Source organism: Bombus vosnesenskii, unplaced genomic scaffold (genome assembly GCF_011952255.1).
Source record: "Bombus vosnesenskii isolate JDL3184/JDL3185 unplaced genomic scaffold, Bvos_JDL3184-5_v1.1 scf7180000013449, whole genome shotgun sequence".
Taxonomy (NCBI): Eukaryota; Metazoa; Arthropoda; class Insecta; order Hymenoptera; family Apidae; genus Bombus; species Bombus vosnesenskii.
In genome coordinates, this window is record NW_022883059.1 from 147248 (window position 1) to 171835 (window position 24588).

A 24588-nucleotide genomic window follows, 5' to 3' on the forward strand; every position below is an offset into this window, starting at 1 on the left:
TTCAAATTCTATTTTATTTCTTTAGTGAGGTCGATGGAGTGTATTCTTTTTAGTCTTCTTTATATGAGAGTTTTGCTCGCTTCAGTAGCCAGCTGGTTTAGATGTGTCGCCGTTCTTTCCTTGTATTTTTTTGAGTACCTGCTGATTTCTTCTTCGACCGTTGATATTTTTAGGTCTTTGCGTATATCTTCGTTTCTGACATACCATGGAGCGTTGACTATTGTTCTGAGTATCTTCGATTGTAGCGACTCTAGTTTATTTATGTGACATTGTGTGTGTATATTGCTGTTGTCTCCCATAATGGTATTCCGTACGTCCAAATTGGTTTTATTATCGTCTTATAAATTTTTAGTTTATTTTCCATGCTAAGTTTAGAGTTTCGACTAGTTAGCGAGTACATCTGTCTTCTTTTTATCCATATTTTGTCTATAATTAATTTAGTATGTTGCTTCCATGTAAGTTGTGTGCCTAAGTGGAGTTCTAGGTATTTAACTTGCCTTGTTTGTGTTATGTGCGTGCCATTCAATTGGATATTGGTGGTTAGGTTGGGGTTAGGTTGGTATAATATTGGTCCTAAGACGCTTCCTTACTGTACCCCTGCATTGATGTCTTTAACTTCAGAATATACGTTTATTTTTACTACGAAGGTTCTGTTGCTTAGGTATGATTTGAGTAAGTGGTGGATTTGTTCCAGGAAATGTTTTTTGATTGTTTGTAAGAGGCTTTCCTGGTTCACTTTGTCAAATGCTTTCTCGATGTTCATGAAGAGGGCTGTACAGTATTGTTTCTTTTCTATTGCTAGTAAAATTTCGTTGACGAGCCTATGCATTTCCTTTATTGTAGAGTGTTTGTTTCTCAATCCAAATTGGTGATCTTATTGTTGAATTGTGTGCCCATTTGAGAGTACCTTGGAGAATTTCTACTCTCAGGCAGACAGTAGAAAACTCGCCGAAAGTTTAGTACCAACCAGAATTCCCAAAATCATGTCCATTTTAGATTCTTAATAGAGGAAGAAAAATTAATATCAGATCACCAATTTGGATTCAGAAACAAACACTTACTCAAGCCAAGATGGTTGGCAGATCGCTTGCCACCAGCAAACTATCTTTCGCCTCACAGCTTGGCGATTTCGAGTTGTCGACTATCGATTTTCTAAACATTCACTCAAGCACCCTGTTCGAGGTCCTCATCGATGCCTCAGTCTACTCGTAAATTATGGTAAGGCTAAATAACGGCGGGTTATAGACTACAATATTGTTAAGAAAATATGTTGTCGTTGATGTGCTTTTGAAATAAAACAACAATAGTCTCCAGAGCTAATTTTCTGACGTAAAAAACTTAATACTTTCCTACATGGAACAACGGAAAACATCGGCCAACGCATAAGGACATATTGATATGTATGATTTTACAATATTTAAAAAAAACTTAATTGGTCTCTTTAGTTTCGACGTGTTTCAAAAGTTTCTTTTTTCTTCTCTGTCCATATTTCCTAACTTTGCCTAACTAATAACCTAACCTAACATTTCATAACATTAAAAGAGACCAACAATAGTGCGTTACATTTATATGGGAATCAATTCCTTGTAATTTTAAAAACTTACCTACTATTATTAATGTTTGTTTTATATAATTCACTCTGAGTGTATAGATATTGAATATCAATAGAACTCATTTTTCATATTTTAATTTTGTATATGAAAATCTCGCGAAAAAATAGCCTTGAGAAAAAGTTCTTTCCACCGTTACATTTATCCCTTCACATAGGAGGCAAACATTTAGTTGATTTCATTTAGTTGAGACACGTTAGAGATGTAGTAAATACAATAGCAAGTAGTAAAATATATTGTTACCATATGCTTTAAAGGATAATCTAAATTTATAGTTTGCTAACTCATTCATTATTAATTTGTACAATTTGCAAATCGATATACTATTCTGACACTGACTACTGACAAAGTTATCGTCAAAACATTTTATTCAGCGTACTGAAATATTAGAAAAGAATAGACTAAATAGACTGATTAACATGAAACCTTATCATCTAAACGAGTTAATTTATATAACAATATTTCCTCTAAAGATCAATCTTTTCTTTTTCGTCGTAACAGTTATCCGCTTACTGTTTTTAGCAGTTTTCTTATCTACGGAACGATTCTGATATCTCAACACGACTCGAAGAAATAAACACACAGAAGTCGAATCATTTGGAAAAAGAAAATGTTTCGCAACCCATGCTACTTTTCTTTGCATAATTAACGTCATTAACCTAATAGTATAATAATATTATTATACGATATATTACAGAAAATAACTTACAATATTCTTAATTTCTCTTGATATTCACGGTGTAACGAAAAAAAACGCTTCCTCTTCGTTAAACTTTCACCGATGTTGAACGAGACAGTCGCAAATGACTTGACAGCGATCGAACATTTGTCTTCGAACTTGCTTGAACTGTATCTTTGACCATTGTAATTATCGGAAAAGTAGGCAGCACCCGATAACCCAAGATTATCATTTTCATTATCGGACAATCAGCATACAAACATGGAACCATGACAGCTTTGTGATAACAGGATGGCCATCACTTGTATCTAATTGTTGAAAGTCAAAAGCCGATGGGAGGAGATACAATTCATGCAATTTTTCATTTGACTTTATTTATCGGGAACTATTATATTACTGCATGTACACAGAAAGTTTGCTCAAAAAATTTTTCAGTCAATTTATTAACAAGATACGCAGTTCCTAGTCATCAAAATAGCAATGTATTTAGAATTTCTCTTTTTTAACTACAATATTGGAAAAACCTGTATAAAATTTTACGGATCATCTTTATCTTCGTAACTAATTAAAAAATACTGGCGACCTCCACCATGTTCAAGTGTGCGTCAGCAGAAATTTATTACAAAACACGTACACTACAGTAAATTATTAAGTTTCTTGTGTTTTCAAACGTTCCATTTTACTCGACAATTCTAGAAAATATATTACGTGCAGTATTTTAGTAATGAGTAGATAAGTTACATAAAGAAATATATAAATAGTACTTATTTGCTTTATATCTCAAAACTTGTTAATGATCATTTCTCTCTGCGTATTTAATTGTAAAATCATGTTCGTGTGTTTTGGAACATTGTCATACGAAGCAAAATCATCATGTAAAATATCGTCTACTGAAAAAACTACTTTCTACTTTCTAATACATATGTGTTGCTGTCTTTAATCGGTTGATATTAACGATAATAACGATAACGAAAGCAGTTAAAGAGATAAATCAATAAACTTAGAAAAAATAACGAAAATGACATTTGAGTATATCGTCACGAGAAATATAGTATAAGCCACTTAAATGAAGATGGTGTGCTTCGTACTATACAGTGCATAACATGTGATGAGTATATATGTACTGACTGTGAATCCAAAGGACTTGACAATTTCTAATATTACCGTCGTCAGTTCGCTGTGGAGTGCCGAAGCGTGCAGACGTGTCTCTAGTGCCCAGCGTAGTCCGAAAACAACATGTGTCGCCCAACCGTCGAAAGAGAACACAGCCAAGTGTCCCCTTCCCTTTAGGGAGAAGAAAATCCCACGCACCTAACCCCAACCCGAATACTAGCCTCATAGCCTCACGACTAGTTATTCATTCCGAATTAACTAGCTCGATGATGGCCCAGCAATCGCGACCAGGCTCTCCGGAGCAGACTCGCAACTACCCCGCGCTACCTCCCCCGTGGCAGAAGTGTAGCAGAACTCTCCACACCAACGACGCTAATACTACCAAGAAAAGGAAAATAGAAACAACAACACAAATAAACACTCGCAACAGGTTCGCCGTATTGGAATCCTCAAACGACGCCATGGAAATCGTAAAACCGCCACCAAACCAACACTCACAGAGAATCCCCCCTCCCCCACCAATATTTGTGGACGACGTCATCGACATACAGACAATGATCAAGTCCCTAGAGAGAGATATCTGCAAGGAGGAATATAACCTTAAGATAAGTAACAATAAAGTAAAAATACTGCCGACGAACCCAGAAGCTTACAGAAAACTCACCAAGACACTCAGGACCCTGAACGCCAACTTCCACACCTACCAACTCAAACAGGAAAGGCCTTTCCGGGTGGTCCTACGAAACATACACCACTCAGCAGACATAGACGAACTAAAATACGAACTCTCAAAACTCGGCCACGAAGTCATCAACGTAAGTAATATAAGGCATAGAGTCTCGAAAGACTCGTTATCCTTATTCTTCCTAGACATTAAACAAAAACCGAACAATAAGGAAATCTACAACATCAGTCGCCTAATGAACGCGATAGTAAAGATCGAACCACCGCTCGTGAAAAAAGAAATAGTGCAGTGCAAAAGGTGCCAAAGGTACGGTCATACGCAGAAATACTGCAACCATACTTTCCGCTGCGTTAAATGCGCAGGCACTCACTCCACTGATCAGTGCGCCAAATCACCGGAAACCCCAGCGAAATGCATCCACTGCCAAGGGGACCACCCTGCCAACTACAAAGGCTGCCCAGCATATAACATACTATACACGAACAGGTACCCTAAGCTCAGAGCAAAAGAGGTATCCAACCAAACACCCAGCCCGCCGAAATTCACGACTACCCCAACCCCCTCAACCAACCAAACACCCAGTCCTACCAAATTCATCTCCACCTCAACCTCCTATGCCCAAGCAGTACAAGGCATCCAAAATAACCCGAACAGCCAAAGGAACCTTCCCCAAAACAGTGTCCCCAACCCACCTAACACAGACAACTCCTCAAGGCTTGAAAAGCTAATAGAAAAACAATCGGAGCAAATAAATCACTTGCTATCGCTACTAACACTCATCGTGGAAAAATTAGCACGCCCCGACTCAAAATAAAACCAAGGCGCATAGCACTCTGGAACGCCAACGGTCTAGCGCAACACAAACTTGAACTAGAACTCTTCTTAAAACACCAGCAAATCGACGTAATGCTCGTATCGGAAACCCACTTCACCGACAAGAACTACCTGAAAATAAATGGTTACAAATTTTACCATACCCAACACCCCAGCGGAAAGGCCCACGGTGGCACCGGAATAATAATCAAAGCAAGTATTAAGCACTACGAACTTCCATCATTCCAGAAAGACTACCTCCAAGCAACAAACGTAGCAATAGAAGACTGTCATGGCTCAATCACCACCTCAGCAGTATACTGCCCTCCCAGACACTCCATCGCCAAAGAAGACTTTGATAACTTCCTGGACTCCCTGGGCAATAGATTCATAGCTGGTGGAGACTATAACGCCAAGCACATCCAATGGGGCAGCAGACTGGTTACAGCAAGAGGCAAAAACCTCTTAAACAGCATAATAAACAACAACCTCAACTACCTCACCACATACGAACCCACATACTGGCCCACTGACACCAACAAAATACCCGACCTTCTCGATTTCTTCGTAACTAAAAATATCTCATCAAGACACGTCCAGATCAACTCCTCGGCTGATCTCTCCTCTGATCATTCTCCCGTGATAGCAGCAGTCAGTTCAACAATCATCGAGAATACACCTAATGGCTCCATTCACAACCAACATACCAACTGGCAGCTCTTCAGAGAAGTCTTTACACACTCAACCTCAGCCTTCACCCCACTAAAAACAAAGGAAGAAATCGAAGCAGCCACGGAATATTTAAACGCCAGCATAATGAATGCTATTCGCCCTTCCACACCTACTAAGAGTTTTATCAATAAACATGAATACCCCCATCACATAATAAAAAAAATCGTAGAAAACGCAGACTTAGAAAAGTATGACAAAGTCATAGAACACCTGACGACAAGCATAAGCTAAATAATGCAACAAGAAAACTAACTAAAATCCTTAAAAATTCTAAAAATGACTTTTCAAAAATATCTTGCTAATCTGTCTTCTATAGCTGACTCCAACTACTCACTATGGAAGGCATCCAGGAAACTCACTCGTCTTCCGCAAATAATCCCTCCAATTCGCTGTCAGCAAGGAGGATGAGCGCGTATACAAAAAGCCAACTTGTTTGCAAGTCACTTAACTAGTGTTTTCAAACCGTATTCCTCCACTATTGCAGCGGAAATAACTGAATACTTGCAATCACCCTTCCAGGTGTCTCCTCCTATTTAGCCTTTCTCATCCCTGGAAGTTATGAAATTAATCCGTCGTCTAAATCCCAGGAAAGCATCGAGGCATGATCTGACAAATAATAAAGCTACTAAATCATCAAAATCGGAGATGAGGTAACTTTCCTGCAATTTCACCACAATTAATTTCTCTCTCTTACGTTAGTTTAATTATTGCGTGATTTTGTTATTCTCATATTTGTGTGTGCATATTTCCGACAGAAGGGTATAAACTTCTCCACATAATCGAAAAATTGAACAAATTTTGTATATATGTACGTGTAATGTTACATACTAACGTGGAACCACAGACGAATATACAGCGTAGATCTTCCATCTTATGAGACTTCGTGTTGTGAAATACCGTTCGTGTAAAAAATCAGTGTTTCTTACACACTCTGTGATGTATAGTGGTGAATACAGAAATTGTATTCAATTCAACTAATAAAATTATTAAAATCACAGACAAGTGTAGTAAAATCAATAGGAGTAGAAATATGCGATGCATTTTGGTGTGGGTCTTTGGCTGGCTTAGATAACATTATGATCTGTACTAGCTTCCATAGATTAGGAAAGTATTGGATTCATAAAATTGCATTGAATATTATTGTGATTAAACGTATTGCTTTCGGGGGAAGGTTTTTCAAGACTTTACCATTGATTAGGTCGATTCTTGGTGCTTTATTGTTTTTTGTTTTCTCGATTATGATTCTAAGTTCTTGTGCTATTATATTAGATACGGTGTAGTGCTTGTTAGTTAGGGTACTAGTATTTTGCGCATCTTCGTCTAAATGACATTTGGATTTGCTGTTGTTAATATTATATGGGGTAAATGTGTCACAAAGGTGGTTGGAAAATTCTTCACCTTGCTTTTCGCTGCTTCTGGCCCATGTGTTGTCTGTTTTTCTGATTGCTGGATTTAGTTTTATTGGTTTCTTTATTTTATTCGTGGCTTTCCATAGAGAGTAGTTGGCATTCTCGTGCGCAGACAGTGTCTCTATGAATTTTAAAAATTCGTTACCATTATGATCTTTTATTTCACTTTCTATTTCCTTTAAAAGTTTATTCAGATGTTTTTCGTTTTCATGTGTTCAATGTTTTTGCCATTTTGCTTTCACTTTCCTTTATTCTCAGATTTTTTCAAGGATGTCTTCTGGAATTATTTTTGTTTGCCTGTTATTTGGTTCATAAATAGTAGTTGCCCATGCTGCTTCTTGTATAATTTCGGTCAATGTTGTTACCGCTTGTTCGATGTGTTCAGGTGTTTTTAGTGGAATATTGCAGTTGATTTTGCTCTCGATTAGTTCTTTAAATGTTTGCCATTTATTGCAAAGGTTTTTATTGCAAAGCGACTCTGGTTTGTTATAAAGTACTGGTTTGCTTGTTTATTCTATTATTATGTATCATCGGAGCTAAGCTCTAAGACTGGGTGTAATTTTTAATCTATTTGCTTTTAGTCCCTTTATAACTGCAAAATCAAGCAAGTCAGGAGTTTTGTTTAGATCTGTCGACCAGTTTGTTGGTCTTCCTGTGGATAATATGCTGAGATTACTAGTTCTAATATATCTTTCTAGTGTTCTACCTCGAGGTGTATTAATGCTTGAGCCCCATAGCGTATGCTTTGCATTGAAGTCTCCCGCTGCGATGTATTTGTCACCTAAAGATTGAAAATACTGTTCCCATTTTTGTAATGTCATTTTGTGTCGCGATGGTGCATATACCGCTGACATCTGGAAGTAATTGCCGTTAGTTTGTATTGTAATGGTGGTTGCTTGAACGTGTTCCTGACTAATTTGATTGACTGATGTAAGTGGTGTTTGATATCTAATAAAATAATGATATAATATAATGAAATAATGATATCTGATAAATAATAAAAAAAAATCTGTTTTGATAATCCCAATAGGTCATGCTCTTAACACCTTCGCATTACTGAATGAGGGATAAGTTCAGAAACTTGTCGCAGCCTTCTAAAACGCGCACCATTCCAAATATTCTAAAAGGTTATGCTGTAATTACTTCCGCAGCAACCGAATGGATTCAAAAACTTATCGCACCGTTCGAAAGCGCGGGGCTATTTTGAATTCCCGAACTGTTGTATCCTTGATGTTCTAATTCATTAGTATAACCGTATGAGTAGCGTTAATTAGCCTATCAATACGACTGGTAAATAAACTCTACGTTTTGGCTAATGCGCTATGTGCAGGAGTACTAGCAAGGGAAGGATTACAGTTTTCTTGGAATAAATAAATCTTTTCGATATCCTCTTAACTGGTGATTTATTTGAGTTATTTAGTTATAAGTTTAACAAGGTTCTATTATTAATTCTTTATGCAAGTTATGAAACGGGGATAATAGTTATTATCTTAACTACTGGCGATGGAGCTTTAGATTAACGAAGAAAAATAGATTTCTGTTTGTTCTATGATTAATCCTGATTCCTTTCAAACTTTCTCTTCTTCACTTTTAATTTCGGCGGCTAATTAATGTTTAACCCAACATTCTACATGTTTCTTACCGTTATGGTCTTTGCTTCTATGATTCCTTCTTGTCCCTGACATTTAACATGGACAAAGATTATTTGTAACAATAATACGCTTCGTGGAAACCAGTGTGGCTTCACAAATCTTGCTCAAAGATGAACAGATATTTCTGCTAACAGTGGGAAGAGAAGTGTGAAAACCCGTAAGCATCTTCAATTATTGTAATCCACGCGATTCTTTCGGTCGTGACGGATCACTGATTACAATAGCGAATAACGGTTTACTCTTAATATCTTGAATTTAAAACGTAAGAAGCAAGGATAAATATTTCAAAACAGTAGATTATTTACGACGGTGCTTTCTGTGGATAACTTATGTGGTTTCGCAAGTCTTGCCCAAAGATGAGTAGATATTTCTACTAGCAGCAGTACAAGACACTACGGTGTCTTCAGTTATTGAAAGCACCGTAATCTGAGCGATTCTTTCATTCGCAACAAGATCACAAGTTAGTACAGCGAACAGTCATTTTAAATGTTTAATGTTCTTAAAGAGGGTCTGCTTAAATGTACAATAATAATTCTTAATTGTTGATGATAATGGTCAATGAATAATTTCATTCGAATTGTACATCTGTCGAATAGTACAAGTCCGAAATAATTGAAGAAGAGAATGTTACAATGTCTGAGACTCTCACCTTGCTTATATGTATCGTCGATTGCACTTTGGAAAAATCGCACTAAATGATATAATTGTTCAAAGACTGACCGTATAATTCGTTGACAATTGACTCTCGACCAATTCTCCACTCTACTAAACCCTTTGCTCGACTAAACTATTAACTCTTGACCAAATTTTTACTGAACTAAAAGCGACTGAATCTCAATTGAAAACTGACTGACTGAATTGACTGAATCTTTACTCAACCAAAATCTTAACTCCGCTGCAAGCTGATTAAACTGACTGACTGACTTAAACTAAAAGCTAAACTAAACTGAACTGACTTCTAAACTCTAAGTGGCTACGCTTATTTATACTAAAACTATCATGGGATAATTATCACGTGATAGTTTGTTCCCATGATAACGCGGAGTTTTGGCACGTAGTTATCTTTGCAGTCTTCGTTTCTGTTGGTGTCATTCTGAAAGTATTAGAGTTTCTTCTCTCCGCTGATATGGTTTTCGTGGACGCATTGTTGGGATTTTCCCTTTTAGAAACCCTTGCTGCTGCATTCTTCTTGCAGTATTAATTTCTGTTGATGATAAGTTGTACTTTACTTGGTTACCTTTGCTGATGCCGATACTTGATCCTTTAGCGCGTGATTGCTTGTCTCCGCTAATACTGCGTGAGACGATCGTGGTCTCTCAACTCTCGCTGTCTGCTAATCGTACTCGGTATTGTGATGGGGAGAGGGCGTTCAAGGCGGTGGTCAGTTCTTAATTTTGTTCAATAATGTTATTGTGTATTTGTTCGTTAATTTATTGCGATATTAAAAAAACGCGCCATATCCTTTGTTTCCCTTAAGCTTTCTGTTCCTAATTCTATTTGCCTAAAGTTGTAGCTCGCACTATTCGCGAGTGATGACGGATTCCTTTTTTGTCTCACGTTACGGCTCGTGTGAAGCAGGGACGTGACAACGACATTTCGACAAACAGCATGTATTTTCAAATTTTCTACTTTCGTCTTTCCTTGCAACAATAGCAAATACTGGGTCATAAATCTCATCATAAAACGGGACCAACATATATAGATTGACTGTGAATGCACATCTGCTGACAATTCTTAATGTATACTAGACTTTTATCTGTATGGATTTGAATTTTGTCCCTAAAATACATTAAAAACTGTTATATTTCGGATGTGATGTCACACGTGTGGTGTGACATGTGATATGTCATAGTCTCTGTTTATCGAATACTATCAAAAGATGCAAAACAAGTCGAAAAAGATTGGTGCCCAGAAACGAAATTTAGTCAAAAAGTCAAAACACCAAACAAAATAAAATGAAACTATCATACACATGTTCACTATTCAAACACATCAACTAAGATATATCAACTAAAATGAGTTTCTACGATTCAGTAATGTTTGGCAATTTGAGAAGCATTATGGCAGATAAGAAATTCAATATTTATGTACAGCATTTACAGGAAGCTAATAGCTACTAGCTAGCGACTTTGACTCACTTGATTGTTTAGGAATTCACGAATTTATAACATTTTACAACAGTAAATGACCTCATACGCAAGGTCGTTAAATTCGTCTCAACAAACACGATTGTACTTACTAAAGAAAAGATAATATAATAGTTCCATGCGGCGATAAAAAAATATTCATGCCAGTACGATTAACATGCAGAGTGCCAAGAGTTGATGTTAAATCTAAATGATGTATGGAAAATGTATTAAAATTATTGCATCGCTACATAAATCCATTATCGTTTGAAAGAGAATATTCTCTTTTCTTCTCTAAAAAAATATTATAATACAATTAATTCCTCTTTCTTAGGCAACTTACAATTAGTTTAATTATCATATGATTTTGTTATTCTCATACTTGCCTATCTCGGACAGAAAAGCAGATATAAACTTTGCCATATACCGTAAAATTAAAATACGTTCTTGTAGCGTAGAACTCAATGGGTTCTTGTCTATGCTAGCGTGCAACTCAACAGGGCAGATTCATACTTTTATAGGTTCTTGTATATGCTTGCATGTGCCACCTTTAGCACTTGACCGTATGGTGCAGCACTAGCCCAGAAACAACCAGAATCATAGGAGTGAGTACACCCATTTCCTTTCTAATGATACGTATTTATATAATCGAAGTGTTTTTCTCATGCTCTTGTTGTAAAAAGTGACTCATAATTTAATTAAAAATGGCTACAAATCCTACAAACTCTTAAATATTTTTGAAAAAATTGTATTATAAAGAGAGAAGAAAATATATCATCTTTTACAATAGTTGTAGGTATCTTCATAATGTTATATCTCAAATATGTGTACATAAAAATTATTATACATACATATACATATACAATGCAATTGTTTCATACAGAGTACCTCATTCGAATCGGATATTTAAACTATTTCTGTTTCTATCAAAGATGAAAAAAGATGATTAAGAGCAATTTAAATAGATTTAAAGCACGCATTTGGACACTCAGAATTAAACCAATATTACTAGCCAAATATCGCAAATTAAAGAAAAAAATTAAAGAAAAGAAAGATATATTATCTCCTAATACAATTTTAAATGTGGAATAGTTTATTCTTTATCACATAAGGAACAATTACTATCTCACATGTAAATGTAAAAATACATAACAAAATTAAAGATTGAACATTTTTCATTATAAGATGCAATGTATTATTACCTTGATCGTGATAAAAACGTGTCCCTAAAATCATTTTAAAGATTATTTACTAATAACGAAATGTGTTGTTATATATTTGCTAACAAAGGAGAAAAAACAAATATAATATTAATTAATGGTAGAGTTACATACATGGCTTTCTGTAGAAATTTATTGATCTGTCAAACATGTAACAAAATATGCTAATTTACTATTTTTATATGGTATCAATTTAAATTCGTTTTACTTGTACAAGAACACTTCAATATTATGATATAATCATTTATTGAATTTGTCTTGTTATTAACTAATAACATTGCATTATAAAGAAGCAAATATTATCAAACACACGCCTTAAAACATTTAAGTTTTTAGCAAATTTTTTGTTACCTTTAATAGCAGAAAGAATAATTAGGATATTTAATTTAATTGAAATACCTTGTATAAACTTCACTATTCATAGTTGCAAATAAATTATATTGCTTTTACAACTTAATAATTGCAAGTAATAACGTATTTGCTGATATATTTTTATGCTGATAGAATTGTATCATATTGCAGATTATAATTATTGTGTATATAATAAATTATAAGTTCTTACAGATAAAATGGCCAAGTCGGACAATTTTAAAGATCATGTTAAGATAGCTGAAGAAAATATTGTCGTACGTATGTGCATTTATATTTATTGTATTTAAACTTATAGATATTAGTAATATTTATTTCATTTCATTTTCTTTGTTGTTAAAAACTGTAAAAAACTGATTTTGTTGCATTGCTATTACAATGTACATCTCAAAAGGCTTTGCTTTCCATTTTGTGTTAACACTCCTATTATGTTTCATTTATTCTGGTAACTGAACTATTATATGAAGTGTGGTGATGCTTTGAAAGAATACCTTGAACCTAGATTCGAGTGTCCTATTTGTTTAACTTGGCTGCGTGATCCAGTTTTAACATCTTGTGGTCATAAATTCTGTTCGCAATGTATATACACTTGGCTTCAGTAAGTTATATTTCTATATTAAGCTATATTAAAGTAACATGCATAAATATGTATATATACATATAACATGTTATATTTATATTTTACATTTGTGAACCCGATTTTTATATTTTAGAAAAGAAGGTGCTTGTTGTCCAGTTGATAGCAAAAGTTTAAAATCTGAAAATGATTTATTCAGAGATTTATATACAAGCAGAGAGATATCACAACAACGAATACCTTGTCTCTACCAACAATTTGGCTGTGAAATTAAAATGTCCCCAATGGATATAGAAGCACATATAAATGGATGCTCATATAAAAGAAGTCTGGCAGATTCACAAACTGTCTATTGTTCCTTTAAGAATGTTGGTTGCATGAAAACTTTTCATACTGAGGAGGATTTACATGCACATTTAGAAGGAAATATAAATATCCATTTAATTGTTAGTTTATTTTATTTGATACAATCATATTTTGTTACAATATAGAAATGACTTTCCATCTATTTCATAGATGATCCTGAACATATTAACACAACTATCTGTTTCAAAAAATAACGTTGATAATATAGCTGCAGAATCTAAATTATGGGATCCTCCACCAAAAAATACAACTTCTATAGAAAAAAACGAACCACCATTAGAATGGCAACACTTATTAAAGTAAATTCTTTTTGCATGCTATTGTATAAAAACTTTCTATAGGGCATGTTAAATACTTTATTGTAATTAAATATATTATCCTCTGTTAGGAATCTATATGAAAGGATAGTGGTGCTGGAACAAGAAAACAAGGAACTATCTATAAGCATTTCTAATTACAAAACTCAACTCACAACTTTGCAAACTTCTTTACGATTTAGCCAGGAAGAAATGTCTTTACGTAGTTGTAATGGAGTTTATATTTGGAGATTACATTGTTTTCATGAGAAACTTGAAACCATGATGAATGATTCGTTAAAAATGTTTTATAGTCCTGGCTTTTATACGAGCCCTAATGGTTACAAGATTTGTGCTAGAATTAATATATCTTCTAAAGATCCTGAATCTCTGTCACTCCTTCTGCATATAATGAAGTCAGAAAATGATGATGGTCTAGATTGGCCATTCAATGGAACAATGTACTTTGTTTTGGTTCACCCAGATAATCGGGAGAAAGATATACGAGAAATAACTTCCTCAAGACCAGATCTTGAAGCATTTAGAAAACCAATATGTGAACTCAATAAGCGTAGTTTTGGTTATACAGAATTTGTGCGAATACGAGATTTATCTGATTTTTTGGAAAATGATTGTTTAATTTTCAGGATAGAAGTTCATGTGTATGATAAATTTAAAATATCAATATAAATTAAAAATGTTTGTGACATTGGTTTCTTTCCTTGTCTAAAATTAGAGCCATTTTTAAGAAATTTACTAGAAATTTCCATCCTTATGTTAATATAACAAGTAAAAATTCATTCATTCTTTCATTCATTCAATTCAATCATTCATTCTTTAAAACTTCGATTTGGCACAAATGCGTATCATTTAACCTGAAACTTGAGTAATATAACACATTCAGGTGCATTTTTACACAACCAACGATTCCACTCATTGAACTCATTGTCAAATAGAAGACAAAATGGCAAAGTAACTCAGAGTGTAAATTACATTAAAAACGCTCAATTTTTGAACCGCTACATTCCTGAAGTTAAAGGTCGAAAACTAATAAATGACACAAAAAAGAAGGCTATAATTTTGTTTCCTAAAGTAAAGTTTAAATCCGAAACGCATCCATTCAGAATCATATAAATTTGCATTTTTATCGAAAAGTACGCACTTGATTCGATTGAATGTCTTAAAGTTGTGCTGAAAAGAAATATATTTATTTTAATGTAAAAATCTGTTGCCTTTTTATAAATATTGAATACAATCTTTAATTCACTTTAGATGTATGTAAGTGTGTGTAAGATGTAATTATGCGTGTTTTGTAAGGAACTGTAATCCGTCCTGTAATGTGATCAAATTAATTCTATTTGTCTACAAATATTTAATTGAAATAAAACTTCTAATTCACATATATATGTATTATACTTAAAATATTTTTCCTCGAGATCTCAGAAACATATAACAATGTATTTTAGATATGTACATACAGTAGCGGACATATACCTTTAAATATACCAATTAATTAAAAATTTAGTGACCTTATAGGACTGTTCCGTCCTTCCCGATGTCGATAATTTTTGAATATGTTATAGAAATCAACCTTGTGAATTTTCCCTTATGCACATAACCACCAGTCCCGTTTAATTTCCAAGCATTCGTAAAAAACTGCTGATATCACTGCAGTATATTTCTGCCTATGGCTATCCGCCGTGGTATTATATACGCCAGTTTGATCGCCGGCCGTTTATCTTCTGTTTGTAACCGAGACGTTCTGTTTGGACGAGCGCAAAAATCCTGTGCACAATGTATATGAGAGGCTGCAAGAAATGTCTGTTTCAATTAAATTCAATTAAAAACGAATATAATCAATGTATTAATTTTATGATTAGGATAAATTTTCCAATCCGACCGCCTCGTGGCGTCCGACAATACTTATCAATATCTCAAAACGGACAAAATAATAACGATTACTTTATCTCGTAAAATAATATCAATTATTCATTTGCCTATTATTTTTATAATTAATTTGTTATTATTATATGCAAACGGCATAAAATGATATTACGATAGATTTAAAGATCTACCCCAAACCCAACACATTGATGATTTTCATCTTTAAGTGAATTATAATAGACATTTGAGAAGAATTAAGGAAACGACAAGCTGGGGGCATAGTGGTAGGAGAAAGAAAGGTATGGTCAATTGACATATGCAGACGATATTGTGCTGATGACGGATAGAGAAGAGCAGCTAAAGGATATGTGGGATGGTGTGACGTCAGGGAAGGACGTGGCGTGAGGGGTAATTGTTTATAAACGTTGTCAAAATATGTTAATCTTGTCAAGGAGTGTTGTGAGCGTTACCAAGGTATGTTAAGGGAAAAATGAGCGTGGAAAATGCTGTCAGAGTTGAATTTATCGTGGCCGTGTTGTTGTGTCGTAGAATTAGTGAGAAACGAATACGCGAAACGCGGTATTATATTGGATTTTGTGAGAGTGATTCAAAAAATTTTTAAAGGAAACCGAATTAGAACTGAACAGCGAAAAGACCAAGATAGTAGTTTTCGAAAAAAATAAAGAACAAGAGGAGACTAGAAGAGGTAAGAAATGGAGGAACTCAGATGAAAGCAAAAAAATAGCAAGAAAAGATGACAGTAGACCAAATTATAGAAGAAAAAAGAAAGAGAGAAGCAGAAGAGAGGGGGAGAAGGATAAGGGAATTCAAATATAACATACATTATAGAAAAATTGCCAAAGAAGAGTTACCAAAATACTTAAAGGGAGGATGAAGTGGAAGGACAGAAAAATATTAGCAAGATTTAGATGTAGAAACGAGACCAAAGCAAGGGGATACTGGAAAGAAGAAGGAGAAAAAAGATTCAGGCTATGTAAAAGGAAAGAAGAAGACCTGAGACATGTAATAGAAGAATGCGAAATAACGGGAGGACCAAAAGACACAGAAAAAATACTAAACGAGACTGGAGAAGGACTAACAGAACTAAAAACAATAATGGAGAAGAGAAGGGCAATACAAGACGAGGAGGAACGACAATACGGAAGCACAGCAAGGAGGCAAAAGCCCAAAAGTTGCCATAGTTTTAGAGACAAAATAATTAAGGGAGTGCAATATAATAGAGTGGATAAGAGGGGAGGTAGATATATGAGAAGCGAAGTAGATACGAGATGTAAAACCGAAAGTTCGTCCAGAGCCGAAAGTCACAGACTAAGTAATAATAAATAATAAATAAATATAATAGACATTTGTTGCATCCTTGGATGTATACATTGTGCACGGATCCTTTATATTCGTCCGACTCACAGTTACAAACAGAAGATAAGCGGCAACCAAACTGACGTATGCGGTCAAATAGACGCACAATTATAAGCAGAAATACACTACAGTGGTACCTGCAGTTTTTTACAAATGTCTCGGAAGTGTCTGAAGTCGAGTCTATAATTATATGTATAGCAAAAAGTTGTTCAAACTCTAAAAAGCTTTACGACATAGTGAAAAATCATCAATTTTTATGCAGGGTGTATAATGTATAGTCTTAGAGTATCCATCATTTTTATGGCATTTCCAATAACTTTACGAAAAGAATTGCTGTTTCAATAAAACGTCAAGGTTACCTTGACTTTTGCAAATGGTATTATGTACGAGTACCAAAAAGTAATACCTCCTTTGAAATAACAGCAATAAAAATGCATTTTAAAAAGATTTTTTGATTCGTAACTTTAGTATATATAGCACTGTACATTTATCGTAACATTATACGAGTTTTTGTATATCTTCGTCAGATGCTTCCGCCGCTAGTTCCCATAATCATTGACATACGCAATCCTTTAAATCATCTTGTCTTGTGAAACATTATTGACTAATAAGTTTTGCAAAAAACTGGAATGAAATCGCAGATACGTTCTTGAGCTCCTGTATAATGATGAGCGGCCTGAATGCTTACGATCACGTATAGTTTCTTTATCCCTATTAAATTAGTCCCTATAAATTAGTCCCTATAAATTATTGATTAGTCCCTATTGAAAAATTATTTTATGAAACAAATGAAATTATGTAGTAAATAAATTCAACAATAATATGCCGTTTTGCACAGTATGCTATAATGGACAAGTAGAACACTAACTTTAGATAATACTATTTTTATCTTATCTTAAAGTATTTACAATCAATTCCTCTTAGGAATTTGCTGTCTTTATTTGTTGGTATTTCTAGGTCTTTGCGTATATCTTTCTTTCTGACATACCATGGGACATTGACCATTACAGCGACCCTAGTTTATGTGGCTCATTACTGCTGTCGCTGTTAGTGGTATTCCGTACGTCCAAATTGGTTTTATTATTATTCTGTAAATTCTTAATTTATTTTCCATGCTGAGTTTAGAGTTTCGACTAGTTAGTCAGTATATCTGCCTTTTTTTATCCGAGGGTGAAAACGTGAGGCTCGTTTTTTCAGGGACTGTATTCTCTTTATGTGACGTCAAATTTAAACTCCTTCGTCGACATCTAAATCGCTCTGCCTTCTCGGCTAATTCTAACAACACTGCAAGCGTATATGTTACACTATTGCCATACCCACATGTTTTCGCGAACACGGGTAATTAAGTTACTTCTGAATTAAATGCATAACCCTTTAAATACAGGATCAGTTCTTATGGTTAAGTCGGATGGCTATGTTGTCTACGCGTTTTTTGTAGTTCCTGAATCTTCGGTGGCATTGTTGTGCGAGGCAAGGATTATCGTGTCGCCTGCAAATGTGGCAGGTATTATTTTTCATCCGTATGTCTGCCGTATAATTAAGATACGGGTCAGAATCAAGCACAGTAAGTAATATGTAACACTTCCAATAGGTCTGTGAAAGAATGAAAAATCAAGAAATAAAAGAATAAAAGATATGAATAAATAAAATAATTTTCCACATTGATGTTTCTAACCATAGAAGTCAAAATTTCTGAATTCAAAATAATGTGAAAATCATAGTTTAGTAGAATCATTGAATTCATTTTGGAGTCAGCTATAACTCTATCAAGTTAAGAATATATAGTGCCATTTGCAAAAATCAAGCAAATTTTTTTATTGTAGTTTGTAACCAAATCGACACTGATCCTTTGTTTTAAACAATTTTTTGTGAGATTAATGAAAATGAGGAGCCAATAAGTGCTCCTCAACTATACTCCTTGTACATACAATAATTATTCAAACAGTTCCATTACAGTGCATAGCTATGAAATATTGATTAGATAACAATAATACATATGTATATAGTTGCCATCATACTTATATACATAAATATACATATGTACTTTGTTCCAGTATATTAACTTGTACGAAAGTGGGTTTAGTGGAACAAATAAGTAGTAGCAGACGTATCAGAATACAGACAGTGTTACATTTACTTTGTCAGTAAGAATTAAAATAAAATGCAAATAAATATTATACGTATTATATTTATTTTTGCTTCGTTATTTACGGGTATTCTTGGACTATTACTCATTTCTATGGAAGCCTACCTGCCCATTTTGATAACTCGTTCTTTTCGTTACGGTAAATACTCCATTAATTATCAATCAATAATTAAAAATGCAGAAGTACCTAAAAGGTGAGTAATAATAATATAATACATTAATTAATTAATATACTGGCCAATTTTCTGAAGAACCCATGAATTTGAACGGGACACATTTTAATCATTTTGTTGTGACGTACATATAACAAGAAAAATAATAAAAAAGATTGGATGAACCCTACTGATTTTAAGAAAAAATAAAGTACTGCTGATATTAATAGGCGTCAGTTAGATTAAGCACATTATATACATTTATGATATTTAACAGTCGATAATTTAATTAAGAAAGAAATATTGTTAGCATATTCATGAACAATATTAATACATGCATTCGCATATTATTTTTCTTCTTATATGTACGTCACAACAAAGTGATTAGAAAAAGTTCCATTCAAATCCCATCAACTGAGAAAGTAGCTTTTCAACAAATTCATCAATATATTATTAGTTTATTACAATATTTTTAGAAAAGTAATCATTTATAACATTTTAGATGGTTTAAACATTTTTATGTTTTGGCTGCACCTCTTTCAAGCTATGTCTTATATTTGATAATTTGTAAATTTTTATGGACGGGTAATAGTTCCAAAAATGTTATATGGATATTAGATATATGTTTGGGATCATTCAGACAAGCACTAGGTAAAATACTTAGATGCTATTGAATTTTAAATTTACTTATTAAACCCTGGATAAGTGCTCGAAAATAAATCGCCGAAAATTGAAAGAGAAATAAATTCGAGAATTGACTTGATTAAAAGAAATACGTGTATCGGTATGTGAATGACGACGGAGCATTTAAGCGTAGATTATTAGGCGTAAAAATTAGGCGTAAAAGACTAATAAAAAATATCTTTTATTAGTAAGCATTTCATTTAACAAATGTTTTGCAGTATCACCAGAAAGTACATTTATAGCAACTCTGGTTTTAACTTTACACTGCTGGAAACGATTTTATGAAACACATTTTGTAAGTATCTTTAGTGATAATATGATGAATATTAGCCATTATTTATTGGGATACATACATTACATAGGATCTTTGGTATGTATCATAGGTGAATCTGATGGTTTTGTTGAAGGTAATTAAACACTTATAAATATCAGATTAAAATTTGTTTTTAATCAATTGAGGCCAATTTTTTTTAAAGCTGCATGTTCCTCATATAGGTTCAGAAGGAAACTTTTCCTGGAGAAGAATTACATATTTACAATTAATATGTGCTATTATTTGTGTACTATCATCATATGTACAACTCAGGACAAATTTTATTCTTAGTAACTTACGATATAATAAAGATAGAAAGATTACTTCCACAGCATATAAAATACCACATGGTGGTCTGTTTGACTATATATCAGGCTCATTGCAATTTACAGAGATAATTATTTATATACTACTTTCTATTATCTTATGGCAAAGTACTAATTTTCATTATATTACACTTTGGGTAATAATTAATCAGGTAAAAATATTATATAACATTTTTAAAGTATGTATGTAACTTTGAATTAATAATTTCTTTCTTTTATTTTAGACTGTTACTGCTGTACTGACTCACAAATGGTATATACAAACATTTAAAAATTATCCAATGTCGCGAAGAATTCTACTTCCTTATATTTTTTAAGTATGACAAAATTCTATTTATTATATATATAATGTTATTACAGAAATCTTAATTATATTTTACAAAGCAATATTATAATTAAATGAAAGAAGTGAAGTAGTTATATCTTGTTAATAATGTATATCTTTTTATAACATTTGAAATAAATTATATTAAGCAATATATGCTTACTTCAGTGTGGCTCTGGTAGTTCTAAGTCCACATAAACCTGCGAGTCTACACCATCACTATTTTCTCATAGTTCTCACATGTTATATCCTCATAATATCTCCAGCCGCTAATGATCTTGTGTAATTGATGTGACTTAAGACAATAATAAAACAAATAAGATTTTAAATATTAATTTATTTTACATTACGTACAAACAAATGTAAATTATGATCAAAATACACTTTAACAATAATTAAAGCTAAAGTATTTATTTATTATTTGTATCCTAATTTTTAATATTGACAAATAAGTGCGAAATTTTCTTTGCAATATATACAAATATTGAGTTTTTGTGTATTTATTTATTCTTTCACTTGAACAGTAAGCTGAAACAAATAATTTAATCCTCTCTGAGATACGAGATAATAGTAATTCTTAGAAAAATATTAAAAGTGGAGTATATTGATATATTTATTCAGAATTTTTGCATACATCACAATAATTAATGTTTTTATAAATATATTAATATACACCAACATGGAAATATTTTATCAATTAAGAATAAAATACAAATTAAAAATATTTTATTTACCTGTATGGATAGCCCTGTACTTTGTTCCTAAATATTGATAACAGCAAACTAAAGAAGATAGCGACTAATCCAGCGCCTATTGCTGCGAATATTCGTCGCTTTTTTACATCACCTTTACGTGAAGCGGCTTCAGTCATTAATATTATACCCAATACCACTGCTCCATCTTATTACATTTTGTTAAGAAAAATATTAGCTATATATCTATGCATTGAGAAAGCCATGGTAAGGTCATAACAACTGTATAGTACACAAACCATAACATTTCACTGTCGAATATTTACGATTGTCGAATTTTGGCATTAATCCTTTATGAAATAAAAGAAATAGACCTTATTGAAATTTAATATAGTTTTTCAAAAATAGAAAATGTTTGATGATTTAGTAAAAACTTCGATTTTTGTATTACTTGATTAAACACCATATATAATACTATATTTGTTTAACAAATGCCTAAGGGTTAAACTAGATTAAAATTTATTTTATGAATCACTTACACACCTTAATAAAAAGGATACTCAAAATCATAACAATGTATGTTTCTAAAATAAATTGGCCTTGAGAAGAAGCATGTATGTAAGCTACGTTTCCACTGGGTGATCTATGTATGAAAGGTGGACCTCTAATATGATTCCACATTTGTCCAGATATCATTGTAAGCGTAAAGAACTGTTTTAAAAAAACATTAGAAGATAAATTGTCATTTCAATAAATATATTTATACCATGACTATTACCAATGCACCAAGACCCCAAATTGTTTTATTATAAATGAAATCTAAATTGTTACGCCTCAGGTATAAAAATCCTCCAATAAGTACTAGCAACATTATTATTGCCACTGTGCCAGAATAGTTCGGTGGTCTAAGTACTCTAATCTATAACACATTTTGAACATGTTAATATGATTCTTACTGATTAAATACTCATACATATATACAGGGTGGTTGGTAACTTGTGGTACAAGCGGAAAGGGGGTGATTCTACACAAAGAAAGAAGTCGAAAATATAGAATAAACATTTTTCGTTTGAGGCTTTGTTTTCGAGAAAATCGACTTTGAATTTTCGCTCGGTAAGCGTGCACTTTATCACGTCTCGTTATAACGGATCTCACTGTAGATCGTTGTCTCGATGGAAAAATTTAAAAAAACTAAAAAAAAAATTTTTATTCTATATTTTCGACTTCTTTTTTCACGTAGAATCACCCCCTTTCCGCTTGTACCACTAGTTACCAACTACCCTGTATATAAATACCTGAATATCAGTACGTTCAGATATCCACTTTGCAATTGCTTCTGCTGCAAATCCTACTCTTTGAATGTCCATAGTATCTGCAGGTTTTGGTTTGCCTTTTGGTGGAAAATGCATATATACTGGTGCAGTATTTAATCGCATCTATTGTAAATACATTTACTTTTATTTCTCATGTATTATATTCCTATATATATAGAGTGTCACAGACAAAAATTCCACCATGTGTTTAATAGATTATTCTGAATCAAGGTCATATATAGTGAGACTTGGTTTATGTTTTTTTGAGATAATTGTTATTCACTTTGCGACATTATCAATTACCACAGTTTGAGTTTATGGAGTAATCTTCATTGATGTTAATAATCTTGTATACAACCTTATTACAACCTTGAACTAATATTTCCAATTCTTCTATGTCAGAAGTAAAATATGATCATGATATGGAAGCACAATAAATAATAAAAATCGATTTTATGTTAAAAGCATTACTATCAAAAGGAGACCGATTAGATATTTTTTACTCTTCTTAATGAATACTATAAGTACTATAAGTCCTTTAAGTATTGGTCCCTGTTTCTATTAATATATATGATTTTTATGATTCAGAATAACCTATCAAATATACTATGAAAATGATTTAGTTTCCTTCTGGGATAACCTGTATAAGCATAGATGTATTGCATACCATTTGAAAAACATCAGATCCTTCATCAAAATCTACAGACGCAAAGAACAACTTCTTTGAATGAGATTGTAAATATCTGAATGAATTCGCTACTATTACAAATTCATCGTTTGCGTGCCTGATAAAGTAAAAATATAAAAAGGCTAATTAACATTAAATATAATAAAGTTTGAAGATAAATTAACATTAAAATTACCTGCATATGTGGCATTGTCTTTGAGGTGCCATAGCTGTAAACATTACAACAACAGAATAATTTCTTGGTGTAGTTTTAACATATTCTTTAAATTTTGCCCCATTGAACTTAATCACAGGTCTCGTGAGAGCTAATTCTGATAACTGCTGTACTCGGTCTGACAATGAAGAGCCAGGAGTCTGAAATACATTATTTTACTTATATTAAATATAAGAAAATTGAAATTTAAGTAAATTTTGAGTGATTGAAGGTTAAACATATTTTTGTTATGTTGAAAACTTGTATATTGCGTAAAATTGTTAAAGTGCATTAATAATAACGTTCTAATATTATCATAATTGTTTCATTGATCATTTTTGAAATGGATCGAATTTAAGAAATTGCAAAACTAATTTGTCATTTCCATATGTATAACAATTGCAATAAAGTAATTAAATTCTCACATTTTTCATCCTGTATTGCCCATAAACATGATTTAAACTTAAAATAAGTCCCAACAGTATAATACTTGTTTTAAAATCCATTACAAACAGCATAAATTAATATAGTACAAATACAAATAATCTTCTACTACAAGCACGTTACAGCTATGCAGATAATGTACGAATCTTATTGGTCTATACAATACGACGTGGCAAATTTTATCCAAATAAATAAACGTACCAAAACTTTATTATTTACACTAACCAAATATTTTTTTTATAAATTTATTTTTTATTTTATATATACATTGTATAATGACTTTTAAAATCATACATTCTATATTTTAAGTTTTTATGTAACATTTGTCAGGAGCGCATACAAAAATTTTTAAACTTTAAATTTTGATATCCTAGTATAAAACCACAATTTAATTTTTAATTTTC

General features: G+C 32.8%; 4 protein-coding genes across 7 annotated transcripts in view; 2 read left to right on the forward strand and 2 right to left on the reverse strand.

The window, feature by feature from the left end:
* LOC117238329 (zinc transporter 1) overlaps positions 1-2454 on the reverse strand; it is a 35359-nt gene extending 32905 nt beyond the window's left edge. The window contains exon 1 of the mRNA XM_033503179.1: positions 2320-2454. The gene's annotated coding sequence lies outside the window, so the exon portion shown is untranslated. The remainder of the gene's footprint in view (positions 1-2319) is intronic.
* An 8868-nt stretch (positions 2455-11322) lies between these two features.
* On the forward strand, positions 11323-14354 carry LOC117238330 (TNF receptor-associated factor 6-like). 4 transcript variants are annotated; one of them, XM_033503183.1, is made up of 6 exons: positions 11323-11424; positions 12604-12665; positions 12876-13006; positions 13122-13431; positions 13502-13650; positions 13740-14337. In XM_033503183.1, exons 2-6 carry the CDS (start codon positions 12609-12611, stop codon positions 14335-14337), a joined length of 1245 nt encoding a protein of 414 aa, XP_033359074.1. In that variant the 5' UTR covers positions 11323-11424; positions 12604-12608. The 4 variants fall into 4 exon arrangements, with proteins under 4 accessions (XP_033359074.1, XP_033359073.1, XP_033359076.1 ...); XM_033503182.1 differs by lacking the exon at positions 11323-11424 and adding an exon at positions 11436-11611; XM_033503185.1 differs by lacking the exon at positions 11323-11424 and adding an exon at positions 11597-11615.
* Positions 14355-16422: 2068 nt separating this feature from the next.
* LOC117238340 (polyprenol reductase) lies at positions 16423-21006 on the forward strand. The gene is made up of 8 exons (XM_033503196.1): positions 16423-16809; positions 17866-17968; positions 18293-18412; positions 19155-19248; positions 19709-19857; positions 20109-20297; positions 20386-20681; positions 20754-21006. The coding sequence occupies exons 1-8, from the start codon at positions 16423-16425 to the stop codon at positions 20844-20846; spliced, it is 1431 nt and encodes a 476-aa protein (XP_033359087.1). The 3' UTR covers positions 20847-21006.
* A 168-nt stretch (positions 21007-21174) lies between these two features.
* On the reverse strand, positions 21175-24321 carry LOC117238332 (tumor suppressor candidate 3). Its single transcript, XM_033503186.1, has 8 exons — positions 24166-24321; positions 23723-23901; positions 23527-23644; positions 22842-22982; positions 22325-22465; positions 22107-22257; positions 21589-21754; positions 21175-21382 (listed from the first exon to the last, which is right to left on the reverse strand). The coding sequence occupies exons 1-8, from the start codon at positions 24256-24258 to the stop codon at positions 21367-21369; spliced, it is 1005 nt and encodes a 334-aa protein (XP_033359077.1). The 5' UTR covers positions 24259-24321; the 3' UTR covers positions 21175-21366.
* Between the last annotated feature and the right edge of the window lie 267 nt (positions 24322-24588).

What these genes read in the sequence shown, in the direction of transcription:
- LOC117238332 (XM_033503186.1), bottom strand. Translation starts at nt 24,258, where the DNA reads ATGCTGTTTGTAATGGATTTTAAAACAAGTATTATACTGTTGGGACTT. An exon ending in GGCAATACAGGATGAAAAAT is followed by an intron (nt 23,902 to 24,165) that starts GTGAGAATTTAA and finishes AATGTATTTCAG; the next exon opens with ACTCCTGGCTCTTCATTGTC. An exon ending in ATACATTGTTATGATTTTGA is followed by an intron (nt 21,755 to 22,106) that starts GTATCCTTTTTA and finishes AAATGTAATAAG; the next exon opens with ATGGAGCAGTGGTATTGGGT.
- LOC117238330 (XM_033503183.1), top strand. Translation starts at nt 12,609, where the DNA reads ATGGCCAAGTCGGACAATTTTAAAGATCATGTTAAGATAGCTGAAGAA. An exon ending in ATATAAATATCCATTTAATT is followed by an intron (nt 13,432 to 13,501) that starts GTTAGTTTATTT and finishes TCTATTTCATAG; the next exon opens with ATGATCCTGAACATATTAAC. An exon ending in GAATGGCAACACTTATTAAA is followed by an intron (nt 13,651 to 13,739) that starts GTAAATTCTTTT and finishes ATCCTCTGTTAG; the next exon opens with GAATCTATATGAAAGGATAG.
- LOC117238340 (XM_033503196.1), top strand. Translation starts at nt 16,423, where the DNA reads ATGAAGTGGAAGGACAGAAAAATATTAGCAAGATTTAGATGTAGAAAC. An exon ending in AATGCAGAAGTACCTAAAAG is followed by an intron (nt 19,249 to 19,708) that starts GTGAGTAATAAT and finishes ATAACATTTTAG; the next exon opens with ATGGTTTAAACATTTTTATG. An exon ending in TTTGGGTAATAATTAATCAG is followed by an intron (nt 20,682 to 20,753) that starts GTAAAAATATTA and finishes CTTTTATTTTAG; the next exon opens with ACTGTTACTGCTGTACTGAC.